General features: G+C 43.5%; 1 protein-coding gene across 1 annotated transcript in view; it reads right to left on the bottom strand.

Moving 5' to 3' along the window:
- The window catches only part of LOC148161803 (putative phospholipid-transporting ATPase IIB), a 425,152-nt gene that overhangs the window by 20,741 nt on the left and 382,152 nt on the right, over window positions 1-22,259 (bottom strand). The window contains exon 12 of the mRNA XM_088020545.1: window positions 9,756-9,916. Coding sequence (XP_087876671.1) covers window positions 9,756-9,916 — 161 coding nt within the window. The remainder of the gene's footprint in view (window positions 1-9,755; window positions 9,917-22,259) is intronic.

The following is a 22,259-nucleotide window of genomic DNA, read 5'->3' on the forward strand; positions in this document are numbered from 1 at the left end:
AGCAGCGTGGGGCACGCAGGTGGAACTGTTTCAGGAAGGAAAGCCAAACAGAAATCTAGAGCATTCCCAACAAACCCATAGTAAACAAAACAATAAATTTTTGACAGAAGGAAAATCATTCTACATGAAAGGCCTGACGTATAAGAAGAAATGAAAAAACACACGGATACACCAAAGTGCATAAAGAATGTAGAAAACGACAGTATCTTTGGGACTTAAGAATGACTTGAATTTAAATACACGACAAAAGTGGCACAAGGTCGAAAGGGTGCAGGGAGGTAAACGTTACTCTGAGACAATAATGTAAAGGAAGTAACTACCTGCAGATTTGATAGATTGAGAATAATGATCTCAGTTCACAGGCTAACTACTAAAAGAATAAATATGGCTTAAAATCTTCTAAACTAGTAGAGAAGAAAGTGGAACTCTACTAGAATTATAAAATGGTAAGACAGGAGAAAAATACAGAGCAGGTGAGTCATACTAAAAAAACAAAATAAGATGATAGGTTTAAACCAGAAATACAACAGAATCACAATAAGTGTGTAGGCACAGTTTGTCAGAGTAGGTAAAAATGAAACGTAAGAGACACACATATACACACACACACAGAAGGGAAAGTGCATATTTAACCTATGGTCATGGTCTGGGGGTTATGGGGTCAAGCCCCGTGTCAGGCTCTGTGCTCAGCTTGGAGTCTGCTTGAGGATTCTCTCCCTCCCTCTCCCTCTCTCTCCCCCATTCTCTCTCTCTCTCTCTCAAATAAATAACTTTAAAAAAAAAAAGGCTTTAGCAGAGACAAAGTCACTTTATAATGAGAAAATGCTTAATTCAGCAGAAATATTTAACAGTTTAAATTTGTATACATCTGATATCAAAGCCACAAAATATATAATGCCAGCAATAGAATTCCAGAGAAAATAGATTCCCAATACCAATGGGAGATTTCCACCTGACGCTTTGCAAGTGTGACAGAAGGCACAGAAAAGCCAGCGGGGGTGCGGAGAAACTAAAAAACAAGATTAACAATCTCGGCCTAACAGACGTGCACACATTCCAGCAATCCAGCACCCAGGTTTAAGTCAACTAGACACCCAGCCCTACAATGCATCTCAGCAAAGCGCATGCATCTGAAATGACTAAGATACATTCTTTGACAACAACATAAAAAAATAAATATGAACACAGATAATAATTAGGAAATGCAAATATGCTTATAATAACCACAGGTCAAAGAAGAAATCACAGTGGAAATTCTGTACTGACAGTAACAAAAATACCACGTACAGAAGCATCTGGGATGTAGCCAAAGCAGTACTTCTGTGTGAATTTATAGCCTCAATGACATATTCAGAATGGGAAAAAAGGCTGAAAACTCGTAACTGAAACATCTATCTCAAGAAGAATAACACAAACCAAAAAAGGTGTGAGGAGAGAAGATAACAATAAATTAGAGAAATATTATATAGCACAAAGAATCAATAAAGCCTAGAGAAGGTTTTCCCAAAAGACTTCTACAGCTGATACACCTGCTGGAAGACTGATCAAGAAAAACAGAAAAGAGGAACAAGTATCAAGAGTGAGTGACAAAGATCAACCCCACAGACCCTACACATTTGAGGTCAAAGGAAAACATTATCAACAGGCTTGTGGGAATACACCTTAATACGGGCACAGGGGACATATTTCCTGAGAACTGTTAACTGCAAAACTGACTGAAGAAGAAATTAAAAACTTGAAATCAACTTTTTAACTATTTAACTATTTACAACTACTTGATAAATATATTTAACCTATTAAAGACATCCACTCTGCCAAATATCTTTTCACAGTAAAAAATTCAGGCCTCCCTAATGTGTCAATATCAAGGAATAAATCATTATAATTTTACAGAAAATATTTTAGAGAGGAGAAAATGAAAGAAGACTTGTCAATGTACTCATGAGAATGGCATGCTCCTGACACTAAACACCATCAGGAAAGTTACAGCGGAGTCAATCATATGGACCAATGCAAAAATTCCACAAAAAATGCAAACAATGGGACCCAGTAACACAAAAAGAATGGTATATCATGATTAAGTTGCATCTTTCCCCCAAAGAATAAAGGCAGGGACCACATTAGAAAGCCAAACAATATAATTTTTCATAATAAAATATTAAGGAAAAATTTAAAGATAAAATATCATTTCAATAGATTTTAAAAATCTATCGAAAACTATAATCATAATTTTAAAACAAATTTTAGCCAAATAGTAATAGGAAAAACTTCCTCAGGGGGCGCCTGGGTGGCTCAATCAGTTAAGCGACTGCCTTCAGCTCAGGTCATGATCTCAGGGTCCTGGGATGGAGCCCACATCGGGCTCCCTGCTCAGAGGGAGTCTGCTTCTCCCTCTCCCTCTGCTGCTCCCCACCTGCCCCCCGCTCGTGCTCTCTCTCTTGCTCAAATAAAATCTTTAAAAAAAAAACTTCCTTAGGATAAAAATGGTTTCTATAAAAACATAGAGCATACTTGATGAAATCTTGGAAGTTTTGCCTTTTATGATGGAAACAAAAGCAGAGTCTATTATTAGTACTTCTGCTTAACGTTGTATCAGGAATCTTTGATACAGTGATCAGGAAAAGAAATAAATGGTGCAGGAATCAAAACTGTCATTATTTACTGATGATACAATTACCTTAGAGAAAGTCCAATAAACCCCAGATTAATAATTGAAATCAATAAAGTTTTACCAAAATTGATGGATTCAATCATTTTATAGAAGTCACTTGATTTCTCCATACCAGTAACAAATACAAAGGAAACAGTTCCTTCAAAACCCATAGTATTTACAACAGCATTTGAAAAATATCAAGTATCTAAGAACAGCTCTAATAAAAGTTGTGCAAGATTTCTACGGAGAAATTTTTTAAAATTTGAGATACGGCAGAAGACCTAAAAAATTAAGAGTTACGTTGGGGCACCTGGGTGGCTCAGTCGGATGAGCAGCTGACTCGTGATTTCGGCTCAGTTCATGATCTCAGGGTCATGGGATCGAGCCCTGTGTTGGGCTCCATGGTCATCAGGGAGTCTGCTTGAGATTCTCTCCCTCTGCCCGCCCCCCCATAAATGAATTTTTTTTTCTTTAGATTTTATTTCTTTATTTGACAGAGAGAGACATAGCAAGAGACGGAACACAAGCAGGGGGAGTGGGAGAGGGAGAAGCAGGCTCCCCGCCGAGCAGGGAGCCTGATGCGGGGCTCGATCCCAGGACCCTGAGAGCATGACCTGAGCCGAAGGCAGACAATGACTGAGCCACCCAGGCGCCCCTGAATAAAAAAAGTCTTAAAAAAAAATTTAGAGATAGGCTAGATTCATGGTCTGAAGATACAGTATTAAATGCAAACAGCCAGTGAGAACAAGGCTGCTCTTGAAGAGCACGAGGAGGAAGGCCCTTTCTAGGAACCACTAACTCAGGACAAAGGTGTGTGAGTTCTGGCTCAGGAATAGACAAACCCCCAAGGGGACAGCACAGGAGACCCAGAGTGGCCTGTGCGTGTCTGAGTCCTAGCGTACGACGGAGGGGCTCTCGTCACTGAGGAACAGTCTTTCTTACAAGGTCTGCTGAGACAACTGGTGTGGAAAGCAGTGACACATGAAAATCCTGTTTCACACTATTAAAAAACCCACCACTTCCAGCGGTCAGACAACCCTGCCATGCTTTCAGAAGCTAATGCAGGAGGGTAGCTCCATCATCCAGAGCCCAGAACGGCTCTCTGAACAACATAAAGAGAGTGTAACCAACAGCAAAAAAGACTTATAAATTTGACTCTGCAAAATTAACATTTTTTCATAATTTCACCAATAGTAAAACTTCAAGCTATAGATTGAGAAAGACTATCAGTAAAACACGGACCTGAAAAGAACACCCGTATCCTGCCCAGTAGGGCCAACTCTTTCAGGTTAGGAGAGCTGGGGACAGTCTTTTGTGACTGGATGCTCCACTCTCTGGCCCTGTGGGTCCAGGCCTGTGCACCTGTGGCCACAGTGATTCTTCCTTTCTCCGCAAGGGTAGCACCAGTTTGCAGCGGGGCAGCTCTATCAGCCTGTTTCCTGCCTGTCGGATTTGGGGGGTCCAAAAGGCTTCCCTCATTTTAGCCTGTCTCTGTTCCTTCCAGCCCAAGCTGGTAGTGCTCCTGCTGATCCAGGATTCTCAAAAACTCTGTGCTTCTCCAATGTGTGTTATGGGGGTCCACACCACCTGACAAGAGGCTTCTGCACACATCTCTCCTTGGATAACCCCATCTGCTCCAGGCTCTGGCCAAGTGGGTGAGTGAGTCCATGAGTTACATACCTAACCTCTTCAGCAAAGAGCTGTCCAGTGACACCCTTGGCCTCTATCCTGTGCATGCTTTACAAACCGTGAATTTTCTATATTAGTATCTTTTGCAATCTGGATAGGCTGCAAATTTCCAACACCATTGACTGGTTTCCTAGGTTGGAAACACTTTTTTCCCCAAGCATGCTAAATGGAAAAGGAGGCCCTACTGAGATGTTAAGAGAGTTCATTTCTAGGTTCCGAAGCAAATTCTGTACCCATGTTACCTGACATTTTCGATACTTGATTCTTACTGTGCAGTGCTCTGAGCAGAGCTGGGTACTCACTCCTTCAGGCAGTTAGGTGGCAGAATGGGGGCCCCGCTGCCCAAGCCACAGGGCCCCCACCGATTGCAGTGCTTTAGACAAGACGGGCCCATGTGTTTCTCAGAAGGGACAGAGTCCTCACTGTCAGCACCTTTCTACCCCCATCACCCATGCGTGCCCCCGTGAGAGTAAAGGTCCCTCTGACCCAGCACTGATAGGACAGTTTTCTGGACCATCAGCTAGAACGTGACACAACACTTGGAAATCATGTGGGGAGAAGAGCGACTGAACCAACAAGCAACCACCAGTGCCTGGCCTGACGGAGCCATGAAGAACTCTGATGGTGTGTGTGTTGTTACGAGTGACACAAACAATGCAGGGAACATATATCCATTTCAATTACAAGACTTAAACCCTGTAATGTTTTCCTTGAAAGACAAAGTAAATTATATCAGGTGGCTCAAAAATATTTTATTCTGTCGAGAAAAATTTCTAGGAAACAGCCTAAGTTTGTTAAATTTGAAAAGCCTTTGAACCCACCAAACACACCAGAAACAGACTCACAGACACAGAGAACAAATGGGTGTTTACCACAGGAAAGGGGGCTGGGGAAGGGTGAAGCAGATGAAGGGGATTAACAAGTACGATCCTCCAGTTAAAAAATAAGGGAGTCACGGGGATGAAACGTGCAGCCCAGGGAGTGTAGTTGGTAAGACTGTGGTAACTGCACGGTCACCGGCAGGGGGCAGACTTACTGCAGGGAGCGCCTGGTAAGGCGTGGAGCTGTCCAATCGCTATGCTGGACACCTGAAACTAACGAAACACTGGACTTCCATTAAAAACATGTGTTAGGTCAATAGAGGAAAAAGCATTTAACTTTCCAAAATTGTGCACTTTCAAAAAAAATTTTTTTAAATCTATCCTTTATTAAATTGAAAAGCGTATTTGGCAAATACTGAAACATTACTATTCATATTTTATGGAAACTTTGCAAAAGGAAAACAAACTTTGTTGAATCAAATGTAAACATGAAGTCCTTAAATCAGCATCCTAGGCTTTTCACATTTTACAGTTTTCATTTCTTCTGCCACATTTGTCTAACTGGATTCTCAAACTGTGAAAAACAAGACAAAGGATCATGTTGAAGTAGGCGTGAGACATTTTGGAGCTAAAAAGAGGTGCAGGTATAATTCTGTCTAGTAAGTCTCTCCACACTTGACTGAACATGTAAATATAAAACTGTTGACTGGAGGGGCCGCCTGGGTGTGTCAGTCACTGAGCATCTGCCTTCGGCTCAGGTCGTGGTCCCAGGGTCCTGGGATCGAGCCCCACATCGGGCTCCCTGCTCCGCGGGGAGCCTGCTTCTGCCTCTCTCTCTGCCCCTCCCCCGGCTTGTGTTCCTGCTCTCGCTGTGTCTTTCTCTCTCTCTGTCAAATAAATAAATAAAATTAAAAAAAAAGAAAACACCAAGAAACTGTTGACTGCAAAACCAGAACAAGACAAACTTGCAGAAACTTAGTACATTCCTCATTTTGTAAACAGACTTTTAAAAAGGCTATATAAGCTAAACAAACAAAAACAAAGATCTGTTTTTGTGTAAATGCTGGTATATTTACATATATGTAAACATGCACATTCATATTTATAAGTCTGTATATGTACACGTATCTGAAAAGTTTTAGTTTTTACCAATAGTAAAATTACAGATACCTATTTCTTTCTCTTTTATTAGATATTATCTAATTTTTTACTATAAATATATATACAACTGAAATCCAAAAAAAAAACATTGAAAGTTAGTATCAGCCTAAAAATGCTTATAATGTATATTTCATACCTATAGTTCATTTTTCCTGTTAATTTGACAAAAGAAATGGGAAGTCTCTTTATACTGTCATTATGCTGAAGAAATGAGAGTCCATAGGAATAAAATATTTCACTAAAAAATATAATAAAAATTTGAATAGTGTTCAGTGGTTTCCACTGGTTAAATACGGAAATGCTCCCGAAAAAAGAAGGAACAAAGTCCCCAAGAGGCCTTCTGCACTATGAGAGTCTTGAAAGGGACATCAGAAAAACACCTTAGAACTGACAAAAGCAACACAAATGAAGAAAAACAAGATTAATGAAGCAAAAACACAAACCAAGGCAAAACAAAACAATACAGGATTTACTAAGAAAATAGGTGTTTGCTCGATGGATGCAGGAGTAGGAGACTTTTGTGGGCAGCTGAAGGAGAGTAGAGGAGTGTGCTAACAGGCTAACACCTGCAGTGCCAGTCCCTGTGGACACAGCCTGAGCAGGGGAGGAGGGGGCTCCCCACCAGGCAGGGGGACTCGCACCAGGGAAGGGGGCTGGTTCACACCGGGCGGGGGGCTTGCACTGGGCAGGGGCGTTGGCTCATACTGGGTAGGGGGGGTTGGATCATTCCAGGCAGGGGGGCTCACAGGGGTAGTGGGGTTGGTTCACACTGGGCAGGGGGGTTGGCTCACACTGGGTAGGGGGGTTGGCTCACACTGGGTAGGGGGTTGGGTCACACCAGGCAAGGGTGTTCCCACTGGGGAGTAGGGTTGGTTCACACCAGACAGGTGGGCTTGCACTGGGCAAGGGGGCTGGTTCACACTGGGCAGTGGGGTTCACACCAGGCAGGGGGGTTGGTTCACACCGGGCAGGGGGGCTGGTTCACACTGGGCAGGGGCCTCCTGTTGGGCAGTGGGGCCCCAAGCTCACACCTTCCAGCACTAAGTGCTGCTGGTGCCTAGTGGGCTGTGTGTGGGGTGCTAGGCATGTGGCCTTCTTTCCCGTGGCAATTGTAGAAGGAATCCTTGTCGGCCTCAGACTCGAGTCAGGAAGCTCCTGGGGAAAGCTGTGACATTCATTCAAAGCAGAAATGACATCAAGGTCCTTGATCTAGGGAGCAACAAAGTCAAGCTACATCAGCAGATACAATCCACAGAAATGGGTGGTGGAGTGGACATAGAGAGTAAGGGAAGGGAGGCTTCCAATGCTAGTTTTGGGAAACATACCCACTGGTGTGCCACGTCTGGCAGGGAACTCTGTATTGCATTTACTGTAAAAGAGTGAAAACACCAGCAACACAGACTTATCACATTTGCAAGCTGACTTTCCTTCGGGGCCGTTCTTTCCAAGCCCTGCACTGAGGATGTGGTGTGTGCCATGCACCAGGCTGGGGCTGCTGGAGCGGCAGTAAGCTGAGCCAAGGCCCTCTCTGCCGGGTTCCACGCACGCGTCGGGCCTACGACTGCATCCATGTCCCCAGGGGACACTGGGTGACGTGCCGGGTGCAGATCAGGGCTGTGGGGGGATGGTGACTAGGCATCCGGGCTGCGTGCGTTCAGACCAGGAACTGCCCGCTGGACCGTCCCATCTGAAGGAGTTGGCTCGGGAAGACTGATCAATGGCTATATTCTGCCTGTTTCCACTTACCCAGTGAGTTTCTGGGGACAAAGCTCTGTCACCAGAGCCCCCTGCTGGCACTCGGTATGCATCTAGGTGCTAACGACGACACTGCATGATAGCTCAACCGATGGTCTGCACACTCGCAGCTCCTCAGAGCAGGGCGGGAACTCTGTGCCGGGTCCGTTCAGTGAGGGTGTGAGGAGCCCTGGGGCATGCCCTGCACTCTGTTCTAAGCATGGAGCCAAACGCAGCCCCTATCCTCACGGAGCGTGGTGAGCACAGAGCATCAGAAAAGCAAGACCAAGTATCAGTGACCAGTGGAAACGTCAGCAGAATTAAAACAGGCTGATGTGATACGCCAAGAGGCTAGTTGGCAGTGAGCACCGAGCCCAGGTTAGGAGAGGCTTCCTGCAGCTGAGAAGGGCCAAGCCTGGAGTGTGGTGTGGTGGTGGAGGAAGACACACAGGGCTGGGAAGGCAGGCTGGCCACAGCAGGCACGACGCTGAGGCAGTCAAGGGGAGAGCGGCCACGGGAGCAAGTGTTCCAGTTCCAGCGGAAACAGCCGCGAATGCACAAGACTGCGTGTTCTTGGAGGAGTAGAGACAAGCTCCCCGTCTCAAACAGCAAGTGGGGCTGGATGCGTGAGCGGGCTGCACACAGGACACTGTCGTGGGCACAGCACCCTGGGGGCACGCTACAGCTCCACTTAGATGTACGTAAGTGAAAGAGACTTCACCTTTAGACAAACTTTTGGAGAAAGCTGGTCTGTAAAGAAGCCTTTCCCTTCAGAATGTTTACATCCTTGCGCAAGACTGTTCTAGTCTATGTTACTCTGTTCTGTGTTACAAAAGATGCTTATTCTAGCTTCATGCTTTATACATGATTAGGCTTGAATTGCTCATTCATGTAAAAATTTTCAGTCTTACATATGAAGCATTTTTTAAAATATACTTTGTGGAAATATTTTAGAATGGACTTATATATATCTGTACTGTAAATATTAGTAAATTAAACTCATTAGATACCTAATATTAACTATTTAGATCCTAATTTCAAGTTAGAGGGGTTATCATTTTGAAAAATTGTTCATATTAAAGTCTGTCTTACTCAATATTTTATCTCACTTGACAGATATATTAGATTGTTTCTGAAATATAACTTAGTGATGCATATAATCCAATGGCACTAGAAATAAAGTCTATTGGCAATAAACAAAACTGTTTGTTTTATCAAGAAACATCTCTCAATTCTTGAATATACTATCAAAACATTCATATAAGGAAGAGCATCAGATTTCTAGATTATTCTAACAAAACTGACTTTGCCTCCCCAAAATACTATTTTTTTTTTTTCCCCAAAGATTTTATTTATTTATTTGACAGAGAGAGACAGCGAGAGAGGGAACACAAGCAGGGGGAGTGGGAGAGGGAGAAACAGGCTCCCCGTGGAGCAGGGAGCCCGATGTGGGACTCGATCCCAACACCCTGAGATTATGACCTGAGCCGAAGGCAGTCGCTTAACCAACTGAGCCACCCAGGCGCCCCCCAAAATACTATTTTCTACAGAAGCATTCCTTAAGATTCATCAGAGTTGTTGGCTCCTTCCTCTTTAGCTTTGTATGAATAACTTCTTCCATGCCGACAAAGATAAATTTCAATAAAATCAAACTCAATGAAACCAGTTCCTTGTTTTCTCTTAATTCTTACACCTACCTGATGGGAATGATGTAGGAGAAGAGAAGGAGGAACCGAAACAGGTTGTGGTACCACGGGCCTACAAATCCTTGTAAGGTCACCATAACAACCGAGAGAGCAACTAAAGCCACAAACAGTGCTTTGGTCAGCTGATTGAGTTCAAGGTCCAACAAACCAACCTGAAAGGAAAACACAGAATTAGGGCATAACCATAATGTCTCTAACGTGACAAATGTGAATACATGATAGTGATGAATGACATCCTTAGATCTCCTCTTGTACTGACCTTAACTATAATAAAATACAAAACGGTATTAACTTTACTCTTCTCCTGAAAAGCCTCTGAGAGATTTAAGCAGAATTTCTGAAAGGGAGTCATGATCCCCAGGAAATTCCCAGAAAGGATTTACTGCGACAACGGGAGTCCAGGGTATCCAACCAAAAAACACCCAGATCCTTTGTCAAGATGAAGATGCTATGACAGCTGACTAGGGCAGACTGGGACGGGGGGGGGGGGGGCGCAAAGCACAGCAGAGCCCTGCTCAGGCTGTGGAGAGTGCATGTGTGTCTCTCTGCACGTGGAATGCCAGCTAACTGATGCTTAAGTGCATCCCACGTAAGGATTTCATGTTCACGTAGAGGCTCCCAGGAAGAGGACAGTGTCTGTCATCCCTCTCTGCCAGGAGTGTCTCTGAAAACACCTTCTCTGAATCAAGCAGAAAAGCAACAGACAAGGTAGTTAGCTTGACTGAATGCCTTTTTAATGTGCACAAACCCTACGCTTTAGGTTCTCCCCATAAGGTATACAACCCCAAATTCATTCTGTGGATTGTGCCCGATTGGGCAAACCGTGAGGGGAAGCTATGTCCATGGGAATGAACTCATTTTGGGGTGCATTCTGTGTGGGATCTTGGAAACGGTGAGAAGTAGTGTTCATTCCTCAAGTCAGAAGTGATCTCAAGCTCTGGTGGTCTGCATGCTGCCCTCCCCTGCTAAGTTGCCTGGCTGAAGGACCACAGTGTGGTACAGCATGTGGGTGGACACAGGGGTGGGGTCCTGGGCTTTGCAAAAAGCCTTCAGAACCACACAGGGGGAGAGGTGGGGTCACACAGCAATGATATTTTCTCGGGAATCAAAACGTAGGCTCATTTGAATGCTGGCTCTGCCACCTCACAGTAGGACCTTGGGCAAACTGTACACCCATTTTCTTATCTGTAAAACAGGGTTACAGAAGTGCCTCCCTAACAAGACTCAGGGGGTTAAAGACGAAACACAGCTCCTGGGACAGAGTAAGCCCACACACGTTTTCCTGTTCTCGTTCTTTGAGTTAGGAAACACTGAGATCTGAATCTGCACTTCCCACCTCTGTGGCCTTGGCCTTCCCCTGGCTACCCTCGCTTTCCTCAACCCCAAGCTGCGGCTCCCCACCTGCTAACCAGGTGGGCTCCCTGCCGGCCCTGGAGAACCCACAGTCGCCCCTGGTGACTGCCCACCCTGCCTACTCCTCACTCACGGGACCCTGACAGGCACCGAGTCCTACCACCTCTGTCATTCACCACCATCTGAGCTCCTCCCGAATCTCGTACAAATTGTGAAAGAGAATAATCTAAAAAGAAAGTGAGTGCCATAACTTTGATAAAATAAACGAGATACTACAATTCTCAAACTAAAGTGTTTGAGAATTACTGAGCTAATTAATTAGTAACTTGGTTTATTTTTTAGTACTTTTGAAAACCCCTAATTTTGGCCAAAATGAGGTTAGCTTTCCCCATGTCTCAGTCTTTAGTTTGTATCTGGTTGTGATTAACATCCGCCACAGACTTGCATGAGAACATTCGAACCTGTAGTTAGAAAAAAACACCAAACTTTGTCAGAAAGTGCAGGTAAGTAAGTGTAGCTCGGACGAAATCCACTCACTGAATAAATGGAAATGTCTGCTGAGCTTTCTGCTACAGCGTAAGGCGATGAAAAATGAGCCCACTGAGATTCCACCCGCAAGAAACAGCCAGTCTAGTAGGAAAAATAAGATGAAGAGCAGTGATAAAATTACAAAACAGAAAGTTTTCTTGTCTAACCCAGCTGCTGCCGGATGCCACTCCTATAGGCCTTTAAGAACAGCCTAGAAACACGGGAACCACAAGAAGCCAGAAGTAACCACTGACGTTTCTCTAGAGCCTGGGTTCTACCTGCTCACCCACCAGGACAAGGCAGGGTCTGCGTCCTGGGCGGGGCTCGGCAATCCCCCGACAGGCCCCACCCCAGAGGCTCCCAGCTCCACCCGTAGGCCCCGCCCCCAGGCCCCACCCATCGGACCCGCCCCCGTGGCCACGCCCCCCGCCCCGGGAAGAAAGCGCGGGGCCTGCGGAACGCGGTGTGGTCTGGCGACGCCCTAACTGAGGCTGTGGGCAGGTGCCTTCCCGTCCTGCACAAGCGGTCACCTTCGGGCCAGGGGTCACCGCGAGGCCCCCCACCTGCAGGCCCCGCAGGCAGCGCCCGCCCCCTCCCCAGAGGACGGGCAGGCTGCACAGGAGCCCTTTGCGAGCTTCTGGAAACCTCCGGCAGGGCCGCCCAGTAAAAGCCCTTGAGAACAGGGCAGCTCAAGAGCCCCGCACTGGATTTATCAACCGCGTTTGAAGAGCAGCACAACCAGGACAAATATCTTGCAATTTCCGCCACTTCAACTACTACATAGTTTATGCTTGAATTATTGAGAATAGGTTTTTGGATTAGAATGAAGAAAAATTAAGCTGAGGAAGTAGAGCATGTTTCAAAGCCCAGACCCTTCTGCTGTGACAAAGGAGGCCTGAGTGTCAGGCCTCGCTGAGGGTAGGATGAAGTCATTATTCATTCAGTCAGGGAAAAAAGACTCAATTACCTCAACCTAAAGATGCTATCAATGAATGCAAAGTGCATATTTTACTCTATTCATCCAAATCCCATTAAAAAGTGAAAGGAATGATTTAATCTGGCCTTGCAGAGTTGGTCTTTTTTCTGTAATAAAATAAAGAATCACTGTCTTGCAAAATGCATAACCACTACCTCACATTCTCCCTGCATCCCAGCAGTGAAAGACTGTAAGCACAGGGACAAAAACAGTCAGAAATGAGTACAAAGTTTCCTTTGAAAAAATGCCACATAGAGGACCGCAATGAGCAGCAGCCCACTGCACACTGCTGTGCAGATAGCTCCAAGTATTCATACCTGTCTGACCAGGACGCAGGCGCTCAACTGCCTGACTCCCGCTAGGCGGGTCCTCTCCCACACCCCTGGGATCCAAAGGGAAGCTTCATCACTTTGAACTTTTTAGGTTTACAGAGCAAAATACAACTTTTCAATAACAGGTTGTTCTTTGCATTCTTTCAGGTAGCCCTTGTTGAACTATGATTATTTTTCCTGGAAAATCACTGCAACCAAGCTACAGTATATAGCATGATCTAAATTTGCTGGTTTTTTGGGTCAATTCTAATAAAGTCCACTTTTAGTTAATAGTTAATATTTTTATACTCATTTCTCTAAAACATGCTTAAAAAGTTTCTACAACTCGCTTAAAATGCAATCTGGACTCTTAAAAACAATATTCAGTATAAAAACTAGTTAACTCGTAAACTTACAGGTTTTATAAAGAAGATGGTAACTTCACTTTGATGTGAATCTCTTCCTTCTTTAAAAAATTTCTTTAAACACCTGAACAGAGCAAATACCTTTTGCTGTGATTGTAAAACCTTTCCACCCATAAAATATATTATTAATCACTCGAAGTAATTATGACTGTGTAAGAAAAGGTAAATTATGTACACTAGCAAGCAATTTTCAACATTTATTGTAAGTTCCTATATTAGTAAAGCAAATTTTCTTCTACTTGTCATAATATTTGTTTTATTTGAAACAACTGTGATAACAAAATTAAATACGCTACTGGAAATTTTAATCTCCAGGGGAAAATTTGTGCCTAATGTCTAAGATACCACAGTGGTTCTGCAAAGGGGCTGTTCTAGGATAATGAACACAATAATTGCCTGTATAATCTAAAATGGTACTAATCTAAAACGATCACAAATCCATTTAGCTCCTCTTTAATTTATGTACCAAGTTTAAATAGCTAATGGTTCTCAGTAAAATAACAGTTTCTACCAACAATAAAGGGTAAATACGGTATTCTCCTGCTTAATCAAGAAAAGATCAGTCAGGTTTTTGTAAATGGACGAATGAGAGCCCGCCTTATCTCTGAGATGCAGCGCTGTCCCATCCATCTCACAGTGAAACCCCTACCGCGCTACCAGGTCCCTAAGAAGTCAATGTACACCCCAAACTCGAACAAAGGTCTCGTGCTATACAAACTTAGAGACAAAACAATGGGCCTTGACACCCACTAAGTGCTGACCATATGGTATTATCCCTGGAGGAGCATGATGTGAACATCAAAATGTTTTCACCATTCTTTTAAAACTCACATTTAACTCACCTGTTACACAGAAGTATTTTAGAATAACTAAACAGTAAGATGTGAAATGTCAAAAAGCCAATTTAAACTCTTGCAAGGAGCTAAATAATATTTTAATTTGTCCTATATTATCCCTGTACATGGATCACATTTTGAAACAGAAAAGCCTCCAATCTAAAAGCCTAATAGCTAATTTACTCAAGATGACTCTACACGGGCAGAAGTACGGCGTCATACATGAAAGATCACTTAGGGGAAAAAATAACGTTGTTAACGCTGTTTATCTTTTAGCAGCTAAACTACTCTTGGACCAGCCCACCGGTTCCTCATCATTCAGAATTTGGATCTTGACTAGAAAACTGAGACAGGGCGACACTTTAACGTAATTGAAATTCCTATAAAAAGCACATTCCTTTTAAATATCTTTGAAACAAATCAGCCCTGTATTTTCTACTTTTAGTAGAATCTTAAGAAACAAGAAAAAAATAAGTCATCTACAGACCTTCATTTGTACTTATGTATTTCAAATAATTGAAACTCATTTAACTCCTAATTCTTACAGCAATAACTTTTTCCATTTTGGAGTTTCAATGGAAAGTATTAGTTTTTAAAAAGTGATGCTATATAGCCTTTTATTTTTTTCCTCAAGTCTACTTACTTACTCATCTTTGGACATGAACTACTAAGTCTGACGTGTCTGCTGCACACACAGCCTGGCCACACGCTGCAGCCGTGTTTGAGCTCTTACTGCTCACCGCCCCAGTGATCTGCGAAATAAGCAGCGTTTCTCTGAGCCATTTTAGTCTATTGGCTCAAGAATCTGTGCTTTTAAAAGCTCCCTAAATAAGTATCAGTACGAAAATTCTTAATGTTAAAATATATCACCTTAATTTTTAAAAATAAGAATGTATATTTACACAATACACATTTTAAAGTCTGTTGTTAGAGAATATTTCATATCCTACAATTTTACCTACCAACAAATTTTGCCTGACTCTCCTATATTCAGCAACTAAGGTTTCTTCCTGTGCTTCCTATACAGTTATTACGTAAGATGGTTTTCCTTCAGTGTTGAACATTTAAAAAGAAAATGGGGTTGTTCTATTTTTTACAGGAACAAAAAAGTACTGGTGGGAGGATCAGCTATTCAGCAAGAAGTAAAACCACTTTGCATATCAACGGGAGAAACTTAAGAGAGGAGACAGGAGATTCAAGGCAAACCCTAAGTGAGCCTGGTTTACACAAACTTGGGACTGAGCTCCGCTGTCAGACCGTGCATCGTCAGCTGGCTGTCAGTAAACACGCTGCTGAAGGTGAAAGCCTTGCTGAAATCTGCAAACATGTCACCTGCTAAGTCGAGTGCACAATGAAGCTGTTTGGTCAAACTGCTGGCCCTGCAGACCCCTGGAGAAATTTCAATACTGGTTTTAGCATTTCCGATAGGACACATATCCACTCAACAGGGCACTTTTTATAACTGACAAAAATGTCACAAAAATAGCAGGTTGTCTATGAACATATGTATGCACACATCTCAGATTTGGTTTTCCCAAATGCAGGCTTGCTGTATGGTCCTGAAAGACAACCTACCTGGTCACGTCGGCTACTGTCTGACAGCTTCCTCTGTCATATTAGAACTTTTATTAAACGATAACCAATATGTCAGAAGTCATCAAAATTAATGCAATACAGTGGCTTAGAAATAAGTGCTAAGTTTAATTTTTAACATAAATTATTTCAAATACTCGTGTATACAACTTGTGGCACATCAATGCCATATTTAAACAAAAATGGAGTGAAAACATGCAAAACAGCCTGGAAACTATTTGGAAATTTAATGTGTACTCCATGTACACAAGTTACATCAAAATCCAGCACTAAGTATTAAGAAAACCCCGTAACTTTCTAATGTACAGTATTCCCAATCTTATTTCACAATAGTCCACATAATTTATTTGAAAATCAGGGACGTAAGAAGACTAAAATGCACCTGCCAGCGCTGTACCGACTATAACCTGAGTGCGCCGCGGTCGCGGGTCATGTTAATGTCTTGCTGCTCTTTGTGGCCAGCAGAGGGCGCGCATGTCTCACGCTTATTTTTTCTGAATCCTGAATGCCTGCTTTTTGAATGCAGAACTTCGATCTCTAATTCAACCAATTCAGTATATTGAATACATGTTACATACATGGATGTATTTTTTTTGTTGCCTAAAAGGGTTACCCTAAACATCTAATTTCTGCCATGCAGAATTCAAGGCAGAACTGATAAGGACTTCCAAGAGGGGAATTTCCTGAATAGAAACATACTGTTCTAGAAGGAATCATGTTTAGAGACCAGACATCCAGAATACGTTCAGAATACTGCAGGTAATCAGCAGAGTACTACGGGACTAAGGCTTCTGAAGATTTAGATCTATTATAAACTAAATTGATAAAACAGTAACAACAGCTTCCATTGATGGTTTCAGAAGATCCTGCATATATTTAACCTTATTTTTGTCCTAACAGTGTAGGAAGCTATCAATTTTAAATGGTTTTGCCAAGCCACTCACCAATTTAAAATAATTACTTCAATAACCTAAGCTATCCACTGACACCAGAAACCTTAACATTCAACATCATTCACATAAGTGGAATTCCAAGTCAGGCATTTGGATTTCAAAGTCATTAAATAAGCAGTTGATTTTGGTAATTTTATATTTAACAGATATTGACAAACAGCATTAACCTACTTTCAAATCCTTACTATCTACAAACACAACACCCACGAGTTGGGGGTCTAGCCATGTTATTGTGTTTAAAGGACAAAGCCTGGAGGGATGTGGGAGGAGGGACGGGGCCCAGGTTGCAGGTACAAGAGCCACCTCACGCCCAGGGTCACGGCCTGCGGTACACCCGACGCTCTTGGGATTTCTTTGTTCCCTAGCAACATGAAAATCAGATTTTTCTAATAATAACCCTAAATGGTACTGATACTTTTACAGAAAGGCTTTTATTAGGAATCTTAAGAGTTGAAAGGTTTTTATTAGGAATCTTAAGAGTTGAAGGGGAGACTGTGCTTCCTGCAGCACTGCTGGTGGCGGGGGGGGGGAGGTGCGCGTGCTGGCCTCTCCCGCGCTCGTCTCTTCACCGGTCTGCACGGACGAGACCAGACTGCCCAGCACCGTCTTCTTCTGGGAGACACGTGCACGTGTGCATCTTTACTTTCTCCTCAACGTGGCAAGTCCTCTGTTTTAAATATCTTGTGTGTGTGTTTCAGAAACACCCTTAAGACACATTCTTATTCATTAGATATAATCTGTAAAATATTATTGGCTAGAAAACAGTATTGTACTGCTAAGGATGTTAATAATACCAGTACTAAAATCTGGGCTCCATGACTACTTGTTAAGGAAATTACTAAACATACAGCCAGGCCTTCCAACTCTACTGCATCCTCAAACTGCCAAGCACAGTGACAGCTTCCCTTCAGGAGACCCTCTGAACTCTATTTAAAGAGCCAGAAAATAATTATGCGATCCCTTTCTGATATCCAGAAAATGAGGTGTTGAAGGAATTATTCTGGTGAGTGGCTTGGAGCTGCTGGACTACAGGTGATATGAAAAGGCTGGGTTTGGGGGAGGATACAGGTCAGAGCACCCCTTCCCCAGCACAGTCCACAGCGGGGATGCACGGGGCTGACGGGGGGATGGCCGGAGCAGCCCTTGGCCCTGGAGCCTGCCTGGCAGTGCGCCATGAGAACGGTTTCCGTTTCTTGGGGGAGTGTGTGTGTGTGTGTGTGTGTGTGTGTGTGTGTGTGTGTGTGTGTTTTTAAGAAATTGTATGTAATGGGGCCAGGGGTTACCACCTTTCCACCTGTATTTTTTCCCTTATAAAATTCTGGTTAAGGAAATGGCTCAATTTTTATTAGTAAATGAGGTCCCATTAATTTAAAATGAAACCTTAATTTCCAACCTGAGATCCTCTTTCATAAGAGGTCACGATACAGAGGAGTCTCCAAAATAAAGTCAGAAACTTGCTCAGTGATTAGCTTCAAAACGTTACTTACATCTAAACTCTTCCTTCGACGTACCAGCAAACACAATGTACATAATGGTTTGTGCAGGGGAGTTTACCAACTTTAGTCAACAGAGTTTTCATATAATAGATTCCAGAAAGTCTGCTTTCATGAGAGACTTGAGTCCAACACTAAACACAGCCTATGAAGCTGCTAGTTCTGAATCAAACATCTTGGGGTGGGGACGGATGACAATTAGCAGGAAAAGAAGGCTTAACTGCTCTAGTGGTGCAGTTTCATGTAGCACGGTTCCACGTGTGAGCCTCTGCAGCGAGCCCCACGGGGACCCACACTGTGTACCACCAGCCGCCATGTCACATGAAGGCTGCAATGGTGTCCGGTCACGCATCACTGTCTCCCCTCAATGTTTCTTAGATTATTGTGTAAATATGCAGGAATTTATGGACCACATAAGGTCCCTACCCCAATCTCCGAATATCCGGCACCTATCATTACATAAACCAGTCAACAGTGCTTTTAAATCAAGAGTCATTAGCTGACTTGACAAGATCTATGACGAAGATATTTATTGGAACCCAAGCTAGGATCATGGTTTCACAGAACTCGTGAAGCTCCCTGACAATGCGACGCATGCCCCCGACTGTACCGGCATCAAGCATAGGGTAGATCCATAACACACTGGGGACCGGTGTCTCAAACATCTGGGGATGACACTGTCGTGAACACAGGGGCTCGTTCTGCCCATGTCCTGGCACCCCCGAGTCAGCATCAGCAGTGACTAGCCCCTTATAAGGCCAACAAAGAATGGCAGAGAGAGAGACACCGATGGAGAGTGGCCAGTGGGTCTAACATCTAATTTTGAGTCAGTCCACGGTTCTCATGATTTACATTCTTATTTTTCAAGAAAAATGGAATTTAGCAGATTGGCTAAAAATTTTAAATGACAACTTCAGGTGGTTGAAGAAACTTTCCATCTTGCTTTACCTCCTTTATTATGAGAACTGTCTGTGTAAGAGCTTTATTAGTGGCATCTTGGCAAAATGTAACACTATTTTAAACATCTAAAATTTTTGTGTTACTTTATGTTTTCAAAGACATTTTATGAACCATTTCATACTTAATGGCTTGTAAGCAATCCCAGGAGTTAGGAATTGTGTGAAAAGTTGCCCAGATTGACGGATAAAGTGAAAAGGTCTGTATTAATTTCCAAATAAAGAAATGCATGGCGTGGTATCTCACGATGATTACACTCTAAAGTACCAATTAGAACGCATCAGAAACTAGAGCAAGTTGACACTCTACAATAAAGCAAATAATTTCCAGTTGGAGGGGCAGAAAATGTTAATATGCAATGTTCAAGACTACAAGAATCTTTGTAAAAGGAAGTAGCTAATAAGGTTTAATGATGCATGTCAGGAAGCCACAGTATGTAGGGAAACACAGCTGGCTTCATTTTGTAAACTATTTGATATACACATCTTTCTAGTTCGCGATTATCAGCTGTGCCAGTGCCACGGGGGACAGTTTAGCCTTCAAATCAGGGCATTCCTCTTGTTCTCTAAATTACAAGTAAAATACATTAATATAATATGGTGCTAGAGGCTAAGTGCCCTGACTAAAGTTTATCCGCTCACAAAAGAGGATTTAAAGAAGTCTTCTGTAAAATGTCATGGAAACAATCCTACCAGCCTAAATAGGCTACTAAGTACTAGACCCATTAAAACAAATCATAAAACAAACACAACGCCAGGATTTAGTGAATTAATTACCTTCACCAAACGGTCACCATCTTTCCTACCTTGTGCATGAAAATACAGATGAACTACCACATGGTTGTACTGAGAAACCCCACGGCTCTGCTCCCCTGCCAGGGGTCCACGTGTGCGTGTGTGGAGGACCCCACTCCAAAAGGCCATACTCGTGCTACTCACACACTCTCAGCTCTGGGGGACTGCAACGTGCAGGTGCCAGCAATTACTAGCAGATGACAGAAGCACTCTGATTTTGTACCAGATGGCAGCTTAGGGTCACTGGAAGCCAGCAGGCCTTCCACAAGGAAACCCCGTGTTAGGCAACTATCAAACGTGAAAGCTCTTAGACACAAATTAATTATTCAGCCACCAGAAGACAACTCCTAGGTCACAACACTAATATCAAAATGCTGTTAAAGCACTCGGAGCCACTTATTTTAAATGTAATTACACATATTAGCTGCTAAAAACAAGCATGCCACGTAATGACGAAAAGGTTGTCCTAAACTAAGAGAGCTAAAATTCTAGTAATTAGTGAATTGTCTTATGGCAGAATATACTCAACAGGTTCTCACTCTGGATGAGGGCTGTTTATGGCTGAAGCCGGGAACAGCCATGGCCGAGTGGGTCTGCACTGAAAGCTCCTCGGCACCTCAGCTGCTCCCGGAGAACACACGCCACGGATCACAAAGAGGGTACGGGGTTGCGGCTCCTCGGCGATCTGAGAAGAGTCTCAGAATCTCAGAGGTCGTCGTCTATCAAGCCTTGGTGCTCAAAAATATGACAGAGCACCCAGGCCAGATGTGAGGAGACAAGGGGCAGTATGATCTCCGAGAGGCTGTGCATTTTGACTGGGGGACGGACCCACCGTGAGCTAGTTCAATACTGGAGTCCGTCAGGCTACATTCTACATGAAAAAAGATGCAGGCAAAAGTGCTCCAGGCAAACAAAACATAAATGCATAAGTAACTGATTTACTTTAACAAGAGTAATTCCACACTAATAATTAACATAAAAGAGTTTTCATTTTTGGTCTGATTAATTTCAGACCTCTTATGACCTTAGCCATTTCCCACCCAACGGCCTTCCCCAAGTGCTGCTGCATGATTGCCGTTGGTGGATCTTCCTAACTCCATCAGAGGTCAGCACTTGTGGCTGACCTCCGGGGAGCTTCGGTCTCCTCCTCCAGTCTGGCCTCCTGGGCCAGACACAGCCCAGCTGTGGATGCTCCCTGGGACTACTCATCCCCATAATCAGATCTCTGGTAGCACTTCCCTTTAACTACACACACTTCCACAAGGTCCATAAAATAAAGACTGGTCAAATTTTGCTTATCAAAATGTTTTTCTCCACTGTTTTTATCTAAATGTGCTAAAACTTGCTGACATGGCACCAACTACTTTGGGGAAAGCAGAACAGACTAAATCAAACGACTGACCAAAACCAACGACCAAGAAAGTAAACAGTCAACAAAGGCAAGTCTTTTATCCAGCAAAGTCATCAAAGGACAAATAACCCCACGGTACCTGCCTGTTCTACCTCAAGCCTTCCTTCCCACACTCTAAGTGGGTTCTACCGAGTTCCAAGCAGGGACGGGGCGGTGTGTGTGGAGCCCTGAGGTTCTGGGTCGGGCAGGAAGGTGTCCTCAAAGAGCCAGGGTGGGGGCACGTGGAAATGCAGTCCTGAAGGACTCCCAGAGATGCACTCTACACTGCTCTGTGTCCTTCAGCATCTCTCAGAGCCTTGATACTTGACTGATGATTAACTGTCCTTACAAAACCATGCTCTCAAGGAAACAGCAAGGTGAGACACATATTCTTCCCAAAGGATAATCCTATAACTTACATGAAGAGCATTTTAAACTATAGAAGAAGCTGCTGTGAATTGCCTGAAGTGAGTGTTGGTCATCAGATTTCTCTTAAACAATGATCCACCGCAGGTAAGCTAATTTTTCTTCAATTTCCTTTCAAAGTAAGTATGACATGATGGTAGGAAATGGCACCATAATGACTAGAATTTAAACGAATTAATTCTTCCCAGACTATTGTTAAGTACCTATAATCCACGGCGGCACACCCCATCTTCCCACCTGCCTGTCACGACGACAACAGGCCTCAGGCAGGCTTTAGCTCACGTGTCTTCCCAGAGCTCAGGGGCTCACGCTTCATCCTGGGGCCCCACTCCACGAGAATGGTCCACGTGCACAGGGCTGCGTGCACAACGTCCGCGTGAAGTGCCACGATGTCATCTGGCCTGTGTGCAAATTCGCCATCTTTGTTTCCTCTCTAGATGCACAACTAGTGACGGACTGT

Source organism: Eumetopias jubatus, unplaced genomic scaffold, assembly GCF_037043125.1.
Source record: "Eumetopias jubatus isolate StellerSeaLion01/CBP00866 unplaced genomic scaffold, mEumJub1_p1.0 scaffold_55, whole genome shotgun sequence".
NCBI classification, from domain to species: Eukaryota; Metazoa; Chordata; class Mammalia; order Carnivora; family Otariidae; genus Eumetopias; species Eumetopias jubatus.